The sequence below is a fragment of the Crinia signifera genome, chromosome 12, assembly GCF_055691185.1.
Source record: "Crinia signifera chromosome 12, ASM5569118v1, whole genome shotgun sequence".
Taxonomy (NCBI): Eukaryota; Metazoa; Chordata; class Amphibia; order Anura; family Myobatrachidae; genus Crinia; species Crinia signifera.
In genome coordinates, this window is record NC_139228.1 from 3,276,945 (window position 1) to 3,295,384 (window position 18,440).

The 18,440-nt window shown below is 54.9% G+C and overlaps 1 protein-coding gene across 4 annotated transcripts in view; it reads left to right on the top strand.

The window, feature by feature from the left end:
• ARHGEF2 (Rho/Rac guanine nucleotide exchange factor 2) overlaps positions 1-18,440 on the top strand; it is a 151,455-nt gene that overhangs the window by 84,901 nt on the left and 48,114 nt on the right. The window contains exon 1 of one of the 4 annotated variants that reach the window (XM_083166678.1): positions 13,639-13,890. The exons of the other annotated variants lie outside the window; for them this stretch is intronic. Within the exon in view, the coding sequence (XP_083022804.1) occupies positions 13,828-13,890 (63 nt within the window). The 5' untranslated portion in view covers positions 13,639-13,827. Of the gene's footprint in view, positions 1-13,638; positions 13,891-18,440 lie in introns of those variants that run through there. 4 annotated transcript variants of the gene reach the window in all.

The window sequence follows — 18,440 nt, forward strand, 5'->3', positions numbered from 1 at the left end:
CATCCTGGCTGTCCCGTCTCTCGCTGTGCCGGTGGGGATAAGGGGGTTACACAGGTGGCTGCGTATACGGCTAGTCCCATCCTGGCTGTCCCGTCTCTCGCTGTGCCAGTGGGGATAAGGGGGTTACACAGGTGGCTGCGTATACGGCTAGTCCCATCCTGGCTGTCCCGTCTCTCGCTGTGCCGGTGGGGATAAGGGGGTTACACAGGTGGCTGCGTATACGGCTAGTCCCATCCTGGCTGTCCCGTCTCTCGCTGTGTCGGTGAGGATAAGGGGGTTACACAGGTGGCTGCGTATACGGCTAGTCCCATCCTGGCTGTCCCATCTCTCGCTGTGTCGGTGAGGATAAGGGGGTTACACAGGTGGCTGCGTATACGGCTAGTCCCATCCTGGCTGTCCCGTCTCTCGCTGTGTCGGTGAGGATAAGGGGGTTACACAGGTGGCTGCGTATACGGCTAGTCCCATCCTGGCTGTCCCTTCTCTCGCTGTGCCGGTGGGGATAAGGGGGTTACACAGGTGGCTGCGTATACGGCTAGTCCCATCCTGGCTGTCCCGTCTCTCGCTGTGCCGGTGGGGATAAGGGGGTTACACAGGTGGCTGCGTATACGGCTAGTCCCATCCTGGCTGTCCCGTCTCTCGCTGTGCCGGTGGGGATAAGGGGGTTACACAGGTGGCCGCGTATACGGCTAGTCCCATCCTGGCTGTCCCTTCTCTCGCTGTGCCGGTGGGGATAAGGGGGTTACACAGGTGGCTGCGTATACGGCTAGTCCCATCCTTGCTGTCCCGTCTCTCGCTGTGTCGGTGGGGATAAGGGGGTTACACAGGTGGCTGCGTATACGGCTAGTCCCATCCTGGCTGTCCCGTCTCTCGCTGTGCCGGTGGGGATAAGGGGGTTACACACTTGGCTGCGTATACGGCTAGTCCCATCCTGGCTGTCCCGTCTCTCGCTGTGTCGGTGGGGATAAGGGGGTTACACAGGTGGCTGCGTATACGGCTAGTCCCATCCTGGCTGTCCCGTCTCTCGATGTGCCGGTGGGGATAAGGGGGTTACATAGGTGGCTGCGTATACGGCTAGTCCCATCCTGGCTGTCCCGTCTCTCGATGTGCCAGTGGGGATAAGGGGGTTACACAGGTGGCTGCGGATACGGCCAGTCCCATCCTGGCTGTCCCGTCTCTCGCTGTGCCGGTGGGGATAAGGGGGTTACACAGGTGGCTGCGTATACGGCTAGTCCCATCCTGGCTGTCCCATCTCTCGCTGTGCCAGTGGGGATAAAGGGGTTACACACTTGGCTGCGTATACGGCTAGTCCCATCCTTGCTGTCCCGTCTCCCGCTGTGTCGGTGGGGATAAGGGGGTTACACACTTGGCTGTGTATACGGCTAGTCCCATCCTGGCTGTCCCGTCTCTCGCTGTGCCAGTGGGGATAAGGGGGTTACACACTTGGCTGTGTATACGGCTAGTCCCATCCTGGCTGTCCCGTCTCTCGCTGTGTCAGTGGGGATAAGGGGGTTACACAGGTGGCTGCGTATACGGCTAGTCCCATCCTGACTGTCCCGTCTCTCGCTGTGCCAGTGGGGATAAGGGGGTTACACAGGTGGCTGCGTATACGGCTAGTCCCATCCTGGCTGTCCCGTCTCTCGCTGTGCCAGTGGGGATAAGGGGGTTACACAGGTGGCTGTGTATACGGCTAGTCCCATCCTGGCTGTCCCGTCTCTCGCTGTGCCAGTGGGGATAAGGGGGTTACACAGGTGGCTGCGTATACGGCTAGTCCCATCCTGGCTGTCCCGTCTCTCGCTGTGCCGGTGGGGATAAGGGGGTTACACAGGTGGCTGTGTATACGGCTAGTCCCATCCTGGCTGTCCCGTCTCTCGCTGTGCCAGTGGGGATAAGGGGGTTACACAGGTGGCTGCGTATACGGCTAGTCCATCCTGGCTGTCCCGTCTCTCGCTGTGCCAGTGGGGATAAGGGGGTTACACAGGTGGCTGCGTATACGGCTAGTCCCATCCTGGCTGTCCCGTCTCTCGCTGTGCCGGTGGGGATAAGGGGGTTACACAGGTGGCTGCGTATACGGCTAGTCCCATCCTGGCTGTCCCGTCTCTCGCTGTGCTAGTGGGGATAAGGGGGTTACACAGGTGGCTGCGTATACGGCTAGTCCCATCCTGGCTGTCCCGTCTCTCGCTGTGCCGGTGGGGATAAGGGGGTTACACAGGTGGCTGCGTATACGGCTAGTCCCATCCTGGCTGTCCCGTCTCTCGCTGTGCCGGTGGGGATAAGGGGGTTACACAGGTGGCTGCGTATACGGCTAGTCCCATCCTGGATGTGCTGTCTCTCGCTGTGCCGGTGGGGATAAGGGGGTTACACAGGTGGCTGCGTATACGGCTAGTCCCGTCCTGGCTGTCCCGTCTCTCGCTGTGCCGGTGGGGATAAGGGGGTTACACAGGTGGCTGCGGATACGGCTAGTCCCATCCTGGCTGTCCCGTCTCTCGCTGTGCCGGTGGGGATAAGGGGGTTACACAGGTGTCTGCGTATACGGCTAGTCCCATCCTGGCTGTCCTGTCTCGCTGTGCCGGTGGGGATAAGGGGGTTACACAGGTGTCTGCGTATACGGCTAGTCCCATCCTGGCTGTCCTGTCTCGCTGTGCCGGTGGGGATAAGGGGGTTACACAGGTGTCTGCGTATACGGCTAGTCCCATCCTGGCTGTCCTGTCTCGCTGTGCCGGTGGGGATAATGGGGTTACACAGGTGTCTGCGTATACGGCTAGTCCCATCCTGGCTGTCCTGTCTCGCTGTGCCGGTGGGGATAAGGGGGTTACACAGGTGGCTGCGTATACGGCTAGTTCCATCCTGGCTGTCCCGTCTCTCGCTGTGCCGGTGGGGATAAGGGGGTTACACAGGTGGCTGCGTATACGGCTAGTCCTATCCTGGCTGTCCCGTCTCTCGATGTGACGGTGGGGATAAGGGGGTTACACAGGTGGCTGCGTATACGGCTAGTCCCATCCTGGCTGTCCCGTCTCTCGCTGTGCCGGTGGGGATAAGGGGGTTACACAGGTGGCTGTGTATACGGCTAGTCCCATCCTGGATGTGCTGTCTCGCTGTGCCAGTGGGGATAATGGGGTTACACAGGTGGCTGCGTATACGGCTAGTCCCGTCCTGGCTGTCCCGTCTCTCGCTGTGCCGGTGGGGATAAGGGGGTTACACAGGTGGCTGCGTATAAGGCTAGTCCCATCCTGGCTGTCCCGTCTCTCGCTGTGCCAGTGGGGATAAGGGGGTTACACAGGTGGCTGCGTATACGGCTAGTCCCATCCTGGCTGTCCCGTCTCTCGCTGTGCCGGTGGGGATAAGGGGGTTACACAGGTGGCTGCGTATACGGCTAGTCCCATCCTGGCTGTCCCGTCTCTCGCTGTGCCGGTGGGGATAAGGGGGTTACACAGGTGTCTGCGTATACGGCTAGTCCCGTCCTGGCTGTCCCGTCTCTCGCTGTGCCGGTGGGGATAAGGGGGTTACACAGGTGGCTGCGTATACGGCTAGTCCCATCCTGGCTGTCCCGTCTCTCACTGTGCTAGTGGGGATAAGGGGGTTACACAGGTGGCTGCGTATACGGCTAGTCCCATCCGGGCTGTCCCGTCTCTCGCTGTGCCAGTGGGGATAAGGGGGTTACACAGGTGGCTGCGTATACGGCTAGTCCCATCCTGGCTGTCCCGTCTCTCGCTGTGCCGGTGGGGATAAGGGGGTTACACAGGTGGCTGCGTATACGGCTAGTCCCATCCTGGCTGTCCCATCTCTCACTGTGCTAGTGGGGATAAGGGGGTTACACAGGTGGCTGCGTATACGGCTAGTCCCATCCTGGCTGTCCCGTCTCTCGCTGTCCCAGTGGGGATAAGGGGGTTACACAGGTGGCTGCGTATACGGCTAGTCCCATCCGGGCTGTCCCGTCTCTCGCTGTGCCAGTGGGGATAAGGGGGTTACACAGGTGGCTGCGTATACGGCTAGTCCCATCCTGGCTGTCCCGTCTCTCGCTGTGCCGGTGGGGATAAGGGGGTTACACAGGTGGCTGCGTATACAGCTAGTCCCATCCTGGCTGTCCCGTCTCTCGCTGTGCCAGTGGGGATAAGGGGGTTACACAGGTGGCTGCGTATACGGCTAGTCCCATCCTGGCTGTCCCGTCTCTCGCTGTGCCGGTGGGGATAAGGGGGTTACACAGGTGGCTGCGTATACGGCTAGTCCCATCCTGGCTGTCCTGTCTCTCGCTGTGCCAGTAGGGATAAGGGGGTTACACAGGTGGCTGCGTATACGGCTAGTCCCATCCTGGCTGTCCCGTCTCTCGCTGTGCCAGTGGGGGTTACACAGGTGGCTGCGTATACGGCTAGTCCCATCCTGGCTGTCCCGTCTCTCGCTGTGCCAGTGGGGATAAGGGGGTTACACAGGTGGCTGCATATACGGCTTGTCCCGTCCTGGCTGTCCCTTCTCTCGCTGTGCCGGTGGGGATAAGGGGGTTACACAGGTGGCTGCGTATACGGCTAGTCCCATCCTGGCTGTCCCGTCTCTCGCTGTGCCGGTGGGGATAAGGGGGTTACACAGGTGGCTGCGTATACGGCTAGTCCCATCCAGGCTGTCCCGTCTCTCGCTGTGCCGGTGGGGATAAGGGGGTTACACAGGTGGCTGCATATACGGCTAGTCCCATCCTGGCTGTCCCGTCTCTCGCTGTGTCGGTGGGGATAAGGGGGTTACACAGGTGGCTGCGGATACGGCTAGTCCCATCCTTGCTGTCCCGTCTCTCGCTGTGTCGGTGGGGATAAGGGGGTTACACAGGTGGCTGCGTATACGGCTAGTCCCATCCTGGCTGTCCCGTCTCTCGCTGTGTCGGTGGGGATAAGGGGGTTACACAGGTGGCTGCGGATACGGCTAGTCCCATCCTTGCTGTCCCGTCTCTCGCTGTGTCGGTGGGGATAAGGGGGTTACACAGGTGGCTGCGTATACGGCTAGTCCCATCCTGGCTGTCCCGTCTCTCGCTGTGCCGGTGGGGATAAGGGGCTTACACAGGTGGCCGCGTATTCGGCTAGTCCCATGCTGGCTGTCCCATCTCTCGCTGTGCCAGTGGGGATAAGGGGGTTACACAGGTGGCCGCGGATACGGCTAGTCCCATAATGGCTGTCCCGTCTCTCGCTGTGCCAGTGGGGATAAGGGGGTTACACAGGTGGCTGCGTATACGGCTAGTCCCATCCTGGCTGTCCCGTCTCTCGCTGTGCCAGTGGGGATAAGGGGGTTACACAGGTGGCTGCGTATACGGCTAGTCCCATCCTGGCTGTCCCGTCTCTCGCTGTGCCAGTGGGGATAAGGGGGTTACACAGGTGGCTGCGTATACGGCTAGTCCCATCCTGGCTGTCCCGTCTCTCGCTGTGCCAGTGGGGATAAGGGGGTTACACAGGTGGCTGCGTATACGGCTAGTCCCATCCTGGCTGTCCCTTCTCTCGCTGTGCCGGTGGGGATAAGGGGGTTACACAGGTGGCTGCGTATACGGCTAGTCCCATCCTGGCTGTCCCGTCTCTCGCTGTGCCGGTGGGGATAAGGGGGTTACACATGTGGCAGCGTATACGGCTAGTCCCATGCTGGCTGTCCCGTCTCTCGCTGTGCCAGTGGGGATAAGGGGGTTACACAGGTGGCTGCGTATACGGCTAGTCCCATCCTGGCTGTCCCGTCTCTCGCTGTGCCAGTGGGGATAAGGGGGTTACACAGGTGGCTGCGTATACGGCTAGTCCCGTCCTGGCTGTCCCGTCTCTCGCTGTGCCGGTGGGGATAAGGGGGTTACACAGGTGGCTGCGTATACGGCTAGTCCCATCCTGGCTGTCCCGTCTCTCGCTGTGCCGGTGGGGATAAGGGGGTTACACAGGTGGCTGCGTATACGGCTAGTCCCATCCTGGCTGTCCCGTCTCTCGCTGTGCCGGTGGGGATAAGGGGGTTACACAGGTGGCTGCGTATACGGCTAGTCCCATCCTGGCTGTCCCGTCTCTCGCTGTGCCGGTGGGGATAAGGGGGTTACACAGGTGGCTGCGTATACGGCTAGTCCCATCCTGGCTGTCCCGTCTCTCGCTGTGCCAGTGGGGATAAGGGGGTTACACACTTGGCTGTGTATACGGCTAGTCCCATCCTGGCTGTCCCGTCTCTCGCTGTGCCAGTGGTGATAAGGGGGTTACACAGGTGGCCGCGGATACGGCTAGTCCCATCCTGGCTGTCCTGTCTCTCGCTGTACCAGTGGGGATAAGGGGGTTACACAGGTGGCTGCGTATACGGCTAGTCCCATCCTGGCGGTCCCGTCTCTCGCTGTGCCAGTGGGGATAAGGGGGTTACACAGGTGGCTGCGTATACGGCTAGTCCCATCCTGGCTGTCCCGTCTCTCGCTGTGCCGGTGGGGATAAGGGGGTTACACAGGTGGCTGCGTATACGGCTAGTCCCGTCCTGGCTGTCCCTTCTCTCGCTGTGCCGGTGGGGATAAGGGGGTTACACAGGTGGCTGCGTATACGGCTAGTCCCATCCTGGCTGTCCCATCTCTCGCTGTGCCAGTGGGGATAAGGGGGTTACACAGGTGGCTGCGTATACGGCTAGTCCCATCCTGGCTGTCCCGTCTCTCGCTGTGCCAGTGGGGATAAGGGGGTTACACAGGTGGCTGCGTATACGGCTAGTCCCATCCTGGATGTCCCGTCTCTCGCTGTGCCAGTGGGGATAAGGGGGTTACACAGGTGGCTGCGGATACGGCTAGTCCCATCCTGGCTGTCCCGTCTCTCGCTGTGCCAGTGGGGGTTACACAGGTGGCTGCGTATACGGCTAGTCCCGTCCTGGCTGTCCCTTCTCTCGCTGTGCCGGTGGGGATAAGGGGGTTACACAGGTGGCTGCGTATACGGCTAGTCCCATCCTGGCTGTCCCGTCTCTCACTGTGTCGGTGGGGATAAGGGGGTTACACAGGTGGCTGTGTATACGGCTAGTCCCATCCTGGCTGTCCCGTCTCTCGCTGTGCCAGTGGGGATAAGGGGGTTACACAGGTGGCTGCGGATACGGCTAGTCCCATCCTGGCTGTCCCGTCTCTCGCTGTGCCAGTGGGGGTTACACAGGTGGCTGCGTATACGGCTAGTCCCATCCTGGCTGTCCCTTCTCTCGCTGTGCCGGTGGGGATAAGGGGGTTACACAGGTGGCTGCGTATACGGCTAGTCCCATCCTGGCTGTCCCGTCTCTCGCTGTGCCGGTGGGGATAAGGGGGTTACACAGGTGGCTGCGTATACGGCTAGTCCCATCCTGGCTGTCCCGTCTCTCGCTGTGCCGGTGGGGATAAGGGGGTTACACAGGTGGCTGCGTATACGGCTAGTCCCATCCTGGCTGTCCCGTCTCTCGCACAATATGGATCCGTGTCTCTTGCTTCCTAGAACTTTGGTCGCCATCATTGTTTCTGTTGCAGAAATAGTCCTTTGCTGGCATCCTGCCCAGTTTCCTAGCTATTGCTTATAATTCTGAGTACTTAGGTACAGTTCCGTTGTTTGCTCTCTTTCACAATGCACAATGCTGCTGATACAGAGTGGAACGTGGGCTGCTTTTGCAGATATATAGTGTGTTTGTCGCTTGCTCCAGAGCGAAGCGCAAGGAACTCGGGGTGATTCAGGATGTCTGGCGCATCTTGCTGGTTTGGGGAGTCACTGGGGGTGATGGGGTTGATATCCGTGAGCGTGTGTGAGTGGAATAGAGGGGTATGCTGGGTTATGTGTACGCATAATTCATGCGGCTCTTTGGCACCAATGTTAGGGCTGACACAAGTGCGCACTGTCAGCGATGGTGGCTGTGACTCAGAGCATCGGGATAGTGACGGTCCGGCCACAGAGATTCATAAACTGTCTCTGAAGTGGGCCCAATACTGCAATAGCTTGGGCTAATGGAACGGGTGACATCATTGCAGGGGTGTGATGTCACTGGGTGCATGTTTTCGTTGTGCTAGTGTGGGCAGAATATTGCAGCGCTCGCCGGCCAATGGAGCCTATTTTATAAGTGTATTTTTCAATGTGACGTGGAGGGGCAGCATTAGGTCAGTGAGCAGCCAATGGGAGTCGACATTGTGTCGACATGGACGTGCAACAAGCACTTAGCGACTCCCTATATGAGGGACCAGTGCCAGCCATTGGGATAGATCTGATTGTTATCAGCCTCTACCTCAGATTTCTGTGTGCTGATTCGCTATTCCAGTTTAGTCTGGAGCCAGCAGGTGACACATGCGTGTGCCCTGCGTAACCTCTTCCAGAGGACGTTTCTCAGGGCGAGAGCTGGTATCGGTGAGATTCTCTGACAGACCTGGTGTATACAGTGACATCATACTTGGAGCATGTGGGAAACTAGGGATAAAGGAAATATATAGGGATAGAGACCGGTTATGTCTTGTACAAAGGAAGAGTTCTTCTGATGCTGTGGAACTACAAGTACCAGCAGGCCCTGCCTACAGCAGAGCCGGCCTGTGTCTGAGACTAGTAATAGGCTCGTTACTGGGATTATCTGACGGTACAGCAGAGTCGGCCTGTGTTTGAGACTAGTACTAGGCCCGGTACTGGGATTATCTGGTGGTACAGCAGTCGGCCTGTGTCAGGATTATCTAGCGGTACAGCAGAGTCGGCGAGTGTCTGAGACTAGTACTAGGCCTGGTACTGGTATTATCTGGTAGTACAGCAGGGTCGGCTGTGTCTGAGACTAGTAGTACTAGGCCTGCTACTGGGATTATCTGGCAGTACAGCAGAGTCGGTCTGGTCTGAGACTAGTACTAGGCCTGGTACTGGTATTATCTGGTAGTACAGCAGGGTCGGCTGTGTCTGAGACTAGTACTAGGCCCATTACTGGGATTATCTGGCGGTACAGCAGAGTCGGTCTGGTCTGAGACTAGTACTAGGCCCGGTACTGGGATTATCTGGCGGTACAGCAGAGTCGGTCTGGTCTGAGACTAGTACTAGGCCCGTTACTGGGATTGTCTGGCAGTACAGCAGGTCTGGTCTGAGACTAGTACTAGGCCCGTTACTGGGATTATCTGGTGGTACAGCAGAGTCGGTCTGGTCTGAGACTTGTACTGGGCCTGTTACTGGGATTATCTAGCAGTACAGCAGAGTCGGTCTGTACTGCTAGTAATCCAGTAACAAGGCCCAGTACTGGATTATCTGGCGGTACAGCAGAGTCGGTCTGGTCTGAGACTAGTACTAGGCCCGTTACTGGGATTATCTGGCGGTACAGCAGAGCTGGTCTGGTCTGAGACTAGTACTAGGCCCGTTACTGGGATTATCTGGCGGTACAGCAGGTCGGCTGTGTCTGAGACTAGTACTAGGCCCGGTACTGGGATTATCTGGCGGTACAGCAGAGTCGGTCTGGTCTGAGACTAGTACTAGGCCCGTTACTGGGATTGTCTGGCAGTACAGCAGGTCTGGTCTGAGACTAGTACTAGGCCCGTTACTGGGATTATCTGGTGGTACAGCAGAGTCGGTCTGGTCTGAGACTTGTACTGGGCCCGTTACTGGGATTATCTAGCAGTACAGCAGAGTCGGTCTGGTCTGAGACTAGTACTAGGCCCGGTACTGGGATTATCTGGCGGTACAGCAGAGCCGGTCTGGTCTGAGACTAGTACTAGGCCCGGTACTGGGATTATCTGGCAGTACAGCAGAGTCAGTCTTGGTCTGAGACTAGTACTAGGCCCGTTACTGGGATTGTCTGGCAGTACAGCAGAGTCGGTCTGGTCTAAGACTAGTACTAGGCCCGGTACTGGGATTATCTGGTGGTACGGCAGGGTCGGCTGTGTCTGAGACTAGTACTAGGCCCGGTACTGGGATTATCTGGCGGTACAGCAGAGCCGGTCTGGTCTGAGACTAGTACTAGGCCCGGTACTGGGATTATCTGGCAGTACAGCAGAGTCAGTCTGGTCTGAGACTAGTACTAGGCCCGTTACTGGGATTGTCTGGCAGTACAGCAGAGCTGGTCTGGTCTGAGACTAGTACTAGGCCCGGTACTGGGATTATCTGGCGGTACAGCAGAGCCGGTCTGGTCTGAGACTAGTACTAGGCCCGGTACTGGGATTATCTGGCGGTACAGCAGAGTCGGTCTGGTCTGAGACTAGTACTAGGCCCGGTACTGGGATTATCTGGCGGTACAGCAGAGCCGGTCTGGTCTGAGACTAGTACTAGGCCCGGTACTGGGATTGTCTGGCGATACAGCAGAGCCGGTCTGGTCTGAGACTAGTACTAGGCCCGGTACTGGGATTGTCTGGCGGTACAGCAGAGTCGGTCTGGTCTGAGACTAGTACTAGGCCCGTTACTGGGATTGTCTGGCGGTACAGCAGAGCCGGTCTGGTCTGAGACTAGTATTAGGCCCGGTACTGGGATTATCTGGCAGTACAGCAGAGCCGGTCTGGTCTGAGACTAGTACTAGGCCCGTTACTGGGATTGTCTGGCGGTACAGCAGAGTCGGTCTGGTCTGAGACTAGTACTAGGCCCGTTACTGGGATTGTCTGGCGGTACAGCAGAGTCGGTCTGGTCTGAGACTAGTACTAGGCCCGTTACTGGGATTGTCTGGCAGTACAGCAGAGTCGGTCTGGTCTGAGACTAGTACTAGGCCCGGTACTGGGATTATCTGGCAGTACAGCAGAGTCGGTCTGGTCTGAGACTAGTACTAGGCCCGTTACTGGGATTATCTGGCAGTACAGCAGAGCCGGTCTGGTCTGAGACTAGTACTAGGCCCGTTACTGGGATTGTCTGGCAGTACAGCAGAGTCGGTCTGGTCTGAGACTAGTACTAGGCCCGTTACTGGGATTGTCTAGCGATACAGCAGAGCCGGTCTGGTCTGAGACTAGTACTAGGCCCGTTACTGGGATTGTCTGGCAGTAAAGCAGAGTCGGTCTGGTCTGAGACTAGTACTAGGCCCGGTACTGGGATTGTCTGGCAGTACAGCAGAGTCGGTCTGGTCTGAGATTAGTACTAGGCCGTACTGGGATTGTCTGGCAGTACAGCAGAGTCGGTCTGGTCTGAGACTAGTACTAGGCCCGTTACTGGGATTGTCTGGCAGTACAGCAGAGTCGGTCTGGTCTGAGACTAGTACTAGGCCCGGTACTGGGATTATCTGGCAGTACAGCAGAGTCGGTCTGGTCTGAGACTAGTACTAGGCCCGTTACTGGGAATATTGGCAGTACAGCAGAGTCGGTCTGTCTGAGACTAGTACTAGGCCCGTTACTGGGATTGTCTGGCGATACAGCAGAGCCGGTCTGGTCTGAGACTAGTACTAGGCCCGTTACTGGGATTGTCTGGCAGTACAGCAGAGTCGGTCTGGTCTGAGACTAGTACTAGGCCCTGTACTGGGATTGTCTGGCAGTACAGCAGAGTCGGCCTGTGTCAGTTATTAATGGAGTCGCTTTTCAGCATCAAACAGTCCGGTGTGATTACACGTTTTATTTTGAAGTATTGGTATTTTTCTGTAGCAGGTATCTATGGTTCAGCATTGATGAAATTGTAAATAAATAAATAAATGAATGAATTGCTCTTGAACCTTGCTGAATCACCCGGTGTGGAAATCCATAGCAGCCAATCAGGTTTGCTTCCATTTTCTAAAGTGCACAGGTGAAATGACAGTTATAATGTGATTGTGCACACTGAGCACCAGTTTATTGCACAGTTCCCTCAGGGACAAAGCAGAAGCCTCAGAGGTTTGTGTAATCCCGGCAGTATACAATGAGCTGACGGTGTGAAGACATGTCAGTGGGTGGGCTGGCGTCCGTTTCCATAGCAATTGCTCGGTTTCCTCTCTGTGACTTTCCCCACACCAGGACAAAATGGCTCTGCATTGTAAGAGTTAGCTAGGCCTTCACCTTCCATGGCCTCTGTGGCGATGGGTGAGGGTGTCCACTGTCCATGTCATCGCTTGCTCACCCCCTGAATCAGCCCACAACACAAGCCACCCCATTACACCTAGTTACTTGCTGTGTGTAATATTACATTACCTGCACCGAGGCCGCAGGATACAATGGGAATAGACGTGTAAGTAATATATGTCGTAAATATAAGTCATGAGGTAAAATAAAGCACTGAAGCCTTTATTTTACACTGCGGGTATAGGGAATGCCTCAATTCACCTACGCCTCAGCTCATATTACAGTACACAGAATGGTTACATTGTGAGGTAAAGCTAAGAAACCATATTAGCCTGGTCTTTCTGAAGCATTTAGCGGCCCCCGAGCTCCTGCCACCTGAGTATGCCACCACAATGTAGTGTGCACTATGGTACTTTGGTCCCATCCGAGAGAGAACGGTACAAAAATAACATAATAGTACTTATTGCTGTCAGTGGGCCTAGTTCCGCGTGGATCGCTGAATTCATGGGGGACTGCGAGCAGAAAGCCGCCACCAGACAGACGGAATAAGGCACCTTGCTAAATTGCGTCTGTATCACAAATAGCGCTGCATTCTCGGATCCATTCACAAACACGAACCAACAAACAAATGTTTTCCATCTACGCCAGTCTAGAGCTTCCACTAATCTGCTCAGAAACCAGGCTGGAAGTGGTCATCGCTGTCGTCATATTCCCACCCGAATGCCACCTGGCGTGACTGCGTCATCACACACACACACACACACACACACACACACACACAGAAAGTCATGTTACTGCCCCGAAACGCCGGCTTCCTGTCAACCAAACTGCGCCTAGTCTGCACCATTTATTTGTATGATATATATTCGCTATTTGGTTCCGCGCATGCGCAATCGTCCAATAATCGCTAAAATGCAAATCTGTGATTAGCGATCCATTCTGAATTAGACCCAGTCTGGGAAAAAGTCCTCACTGTAAGGAATGATCCCCTACAATCTCAGTACTGTCCCCCGTACACCAGAGCAGTTGGGACTAACGGCGAATGGCCGCGTCGCTCCTCGCTGTTTTCTGTATCTGGGGGAACAGGAGATCATGCTGGTGAATAAGATGGGGGGACGCCTCCGGGGGTAGCATGCATTCAGGCCCTATTGTTATTTGGGGTGATTTCCCCAGACCTCCGAAGGGCCTCAAAAATGTCTGTCATTTTTGGTTCTGATTTTTCTTCTTATAATTATTATATATTTTCTATTTGGTAATACGAGATGAATCCTAGCACCCAGGATATAAATAAACACTTCTATTGGGAAATCCCCAATAATCCAGTACGTCCGTATACGTATCCAGCATTCTATTTGTTCATTTGAATAAAGCTAAATATGTATTTAATATGCGTTTTTAATGTGTTCTTAATTTGGGGTTTCCCGGCCTCTATGAACCTCTGTACGTGGCCTGCGTGCTTTTATGGGGTACTGAGAACAGACATGGAAAAAATAAAATAGACAGATTTTTCTGTAATTATTGGGTGTGTAACGCACAGAGGGGCCCGTACAGTAGCTGCTACGCCATACAGAGGGCACACAATATAATATAACCGTGCGTGTAGTAAGCGGGCGTTACTTTGGGCGAAGTTGGGTTTGCACAAGAGACTGTTGTTTGTGTCATCTGTGGAGGGTTAATGGATGAATAGTGCACAACAGCTGCAGTGTGTGTGTGAGAGGAGTCGTCTGGGTTCCCCACCCCCTCTGCTGGTAGTGGGATAGGAAAGAGTATGGGTTGAAAGGCTGGGGGTGGAGGGTTTGGTTTGAATTATATCAGCAGCAGAGACTGAGACTTCCTGTGGATACATCCAGGCAGCGTGCAAGCTCTGTCACCCAGGACTCGGAGGCGGTGGGACTCCTGGATTTAGGAGACTGGCGTGGTGGGGGGGACCCACCTGATCTTTGCGTTACTCTTTTTAGGAGGATATGTCTCGGATTGAGCCTTTTTCTAGAGCTCGCACGGACCGGTCTAAGGATATATCCCTGAAGGTCAGTTCTTATTCTGGTTTTCCAGCTTTTAGCTGGTCCCCTGTTAAGGAGATTCAGTTGGGGTATTGGTTCTGTGGTCGGGTGCGCTGAGACCCTGTGGATGGGGGATTGTGGCGGGTTTTCCACTAGCGGGGATTCCCTCTTCTGGTTCCATTGTTTAACCTTGTGCGTAGGTCACAATTGGCATATGTCGCGATGCTGTAACCGTTTCGCTGCTGCGGGGGGAGGGGGAGCATTGTTACCCAGAGGGGTGTATAGCCCGCTTTCTCTACATTGTGTAGAAGGAAGAAAGGGTTAAGTGGCAGGTTGGTGATCCACGTTAGCGCAGGCTGTGGACCCCTGCTCCGTGATGCAGATGCCATGCCATGCGCTAACCACTCTCCCTGGTGCCATGTGGCTGAGCCCCCGGTTACCCACCCCCTCTGTCTGTAACAAGTAGCTTTGCTCATGGGGCAACCTTACTCTTATGCCGAAACCTGTTCCAGCACCGACTTCATCTAATAATAAATCCCAGGGAAGAGTCTCGCCGTGGTGGAAGTTACCGGTTAGGATATGTGTCTTTGGCTCTTGCTTACCGGTGGTACTGCTCAGACGGGCATATGTCAGAGAACAAGGGACCCACAGGGCTAGATGGTTACCAAACATTGCTTGCAGTTGCAGTAATGTAAATGTAATGAGTGCAGCATCTCAGCGGGTGACTACCCATCCTCCCTGGTACACTGTGTGTAGGTGGCAGGGGCACAATAGGTGCCAGTGCTGTGACCTCAGCTGCTAGAATAAGGCTTACTGGAAACTGGCGTCTGTGTTATACTAGGTGATGGGCTGGTGTGTTATACTAGGTGCTGGGCTGGTGTGTTATACTAGGTGCTGGGCTGATGTGTTATACTAGATGCTGGGCTGGTGTGTTATACTAGATGCTGGGCTGGTGTGTTATACTAGGTGCTGGGCTGGTGTGTTATACTAGATGCTGGGCTGGTGTGTTATACTAGATGCTGGGCTGGTGTGTTATACTAGATGCTGGGCTGGTGTGTTATACTAGACGCTGGGCTGGTGTGTTATACTAGGTGCTGGGCTGGTGTGTTATACTAGGTGCTGGGCTGGTGTGTTATACTAGATGCTGGGCTGGTGTGTTATACTAGGTGCTGGTGGGCTGGTGTGTTATACTAGATGCTGGGCTGATGTGTTATACTAGGTGCTGGGCTGGTGTGTTATACTAGGTGATGGGCTGGTGTGTTATACTAGATGCTGGGCTGGTGTGTTATACTAGGTGCTGGGCTGGTGTGTTATACTAGATGCTGGGCTGGTGTGTTATACTAGATGCTGGGCTGGTGTGTTATACTAGATGCTGGGCTGGTGTGTTATACTAGATGCTGGGCTGGTGTGTTATACTAGGTGCTGGTGGGCTGGTGTGTTATACTAGATGCTGGGCTGGTGTGTTATACTAGGTGCTGGGCTGGTGTGTTATACTAGGTGCTGGGCTGGTGTTTTATACTAGGTGCTGGGCTGGTGTGTTATACTAGATGCTGGGCTGGTGTGTTATACTAGATGCTGGGCTGGTGTGTTATACTAGGTGCTGGGCTGGTGTGTTATACTAGGTGCTGGGCTGGTGTGTTATACTAGGTGCTGGGCTGGTGTTTTATACTAGGTGCTGGGCTGGTGTGTTATACTAGATGCTGGGCTGGTGGTGTGATATACTAGGTGCTGGGCTGGTGGTGTGATATATTAGGTGCTGGGCTGGTGGTGTGATATATTAGGTGCTGGGCTGGTGTGATATACTAGGTGCTGGGCTGGTGTGATATACTAGCTGATTGTCTGGTGTATTATACTAGGTGCTGGGCTGGTTTGTTATACTAGGCACTGTGCTGGTGTGTTATTGTGTTATACTAGGTGCTGTGCTGGTGTGTTATACCAGGTGCTGGGCTGATGTGTTATACTAGGTGCTGGGCTGGTGTCATATAATAGGTGCTGGGCTGATGTGATATACTAGGTGCTGGGCTGGTGTATAATATTAGATGCTAGACTGGTGCATTATGTCAGGTACTGGGCAGCTGTGTCATAATGGGTGCTGGCCAGTTGCACTGGCAGATTATATGCGGGGCAGCTGTGTTGGCAGATGCTGGGCAGTTGTGCTGGTATATTACGTGCTGACCAGTTGTGTTGGTAGATTAGATTGCTGGGCAGCTGTGTTGGCAGATTATGTGCTGGCAAATAATGTGCTGGGCATCTGTGTTGGCAGATGCTGGGCAGTTGTGCTGGTATAGTTGCTAGGTAATTGTGGTGGTATATTACCTGCTGGACAGTTGTGTTGCCAAGTGTGGGAACTGGACTGTAGACCATATACTGTAACTGTAATGCCAGAATACATACAGGGCAGATGAGGAAAGACACCAGGCACCGCCTGCCGGATATGGCATGGTGTTAGATGGGCTGTAATTATGGGCAGATAGTTGTGTTGTCATATCAGTATTGTGCAGTTGTGTTACTGGCTTTCGGGCATCTGTGTACTAAGCGGAAATACCAGACAGTAAGTCAGAGCTAGAAGTTGGCACAAGGGATGGGGGCGGGGCACAGAATGGGCATGGGTCTTGTTACAGACAAGCTGCATTTCCACATGTAGTTGGCTGGTTCCCTGTAGTTTAAATTTTAGGAAAGTTTCTGCACATTAAGCCATGTTTATATATCACGGGCACACAACCAATCACAGGCAGCCTTTTATATAGTGTGTGGCTCTGAGTAACTGTGCTGGCTGGGGGGGGGGGGTGAATACTGGTAATGGTACTGGTGGATGTCGGAGTACTGAGTAACTGTGATGGCTAGGGGGATACTGGTGTACTGGTAGTGGCAGATGTCGGAGTACTGAGTAACTGTGCTGGCTGAGGGGGATACTTGTGTACTGGTACTAGCAGATGTCAGAGTACTGAGTAATTGTGATGGCTGAGGGGGGGGGGTACTGGTGTACTGGCAGATGTCGGAGTACTGAGTAACTGTGATGGCTGGGGAGGATACTGGTGTACTGAGTAACTGTGATGGTTGAGGGGGAATACTGGTGTACTGGTACTGGCAGATGTGGGAGTACTGAGTAACTGTGCTGGCTGGGGGGGTGTGAATACTGGTAATGGTACTGGTGGATGTCGGAGTACTGAGTAACTGTGATGGCTAGGGGGATACTGGTGTACTGAGTAACTGTGATGGTTGAGGGGGAATACTGGTGTACTGGTACTGGCAGATGTGGGAGTACTGAGTAACTGTGCTGGCTGGGGGGGTGTGAATACTGGTAATGGTACTGGTGGATGTCGGAGTACTGAGTAACTGTGATGGCTAGGGGGATACTGGTGTACTGGTAGTGGCAGATGTCAAAGTACTGAGTAACTGTGTTGGCTGAGGGGGATACTTGTGTACTGGTACTGACAGATGTCAGAGTACTGAGTGACTGTGCTGGCTGAGGTGGGAATCCTGGAGTACTGGTACTGGCAGATGTGGGAGTACTGAGTAACTCTGCTGGGTGAGGGGGGTGAATACTGGTGTACTGGCAAATGTGGGAGTAATTAGTAACTGTGTTGGCTGAGGGGGATACTTGTGTACAGGTACTAGCAGATGTCAGAGTACTGAGTAATTGTGATGGCTGAGGGGGGGTACTGGTGTACTGGCAGATGTCGGAGTACTGAGTAACTGTGATGGCCTGGGGGATACTGGTGTACTGAGTAACTGATGGTTGAGGGGGAATACTGGTGTACTGGTACTGGCAGATGTGGGAGTACTGAGTAACTGTGCTGGCTGGGGGGGGGTTGAATACTGGTGTACTAGTACTAGCAGATATCAGAGTACTGAGGAACTGTGATGGCTGGGGGGGATACTGGTGTACTGGTGGATGTCGGAGCACTGAGTGACTGTGCTGGCTGGAAGGGATACTGGTGTACTGGTACTGTCAGATGTCAGAGTACTGAGTAACTGTGATGGTTGAGGGGGAATACTGGTGTACTGGTACTGGCAGATGTGGGAGTACTGAGTAACTGCTGGCTGGTTGGGATACTGGTGTACTGGTACTAGCAGATGTCGGGGTACTGAGTAACTGTGCTGGCTTGGGGAGGATACTGGTGTAACCACTAACCAGTGGTGGCAGATGTTCCCGAGCACCGGGTGCCTGTGTTGGTATAATTTCCTGACTGCTGGGTGCCTGTGGAGGCAGATGCTCCCAGGCGTTGGTTTTCCTGTGCTGTGACAGCAACTGTTCCCGAGTGCTGGGTGCTTGTGCTGTGGCGGCAGATGTTCCAGAGCACTGGGTGCCTGTGCTGTGGTGGCAGATGTTCTGGAGCGCTGGGTGCCTGTGGTGGCAGATGTTCCCAAGCGCTGGGTGCCTGTGGCGGCAGATGTTCCTGAGCGCTGGGTGCCTATCCTGTGGCGGCAGATGTTCCCGAGCGCTGGGTGCCTATCCTGTGGCGGCAGATGTTCCCGATCGCTGGGTGCCTATCCTGTAGCGGCCGATATTCCCGATCGCTGGGTGCCTATCCTGTGGCGGCCGATATTCCCGATCGCTGGGTGCCTATCCTGTG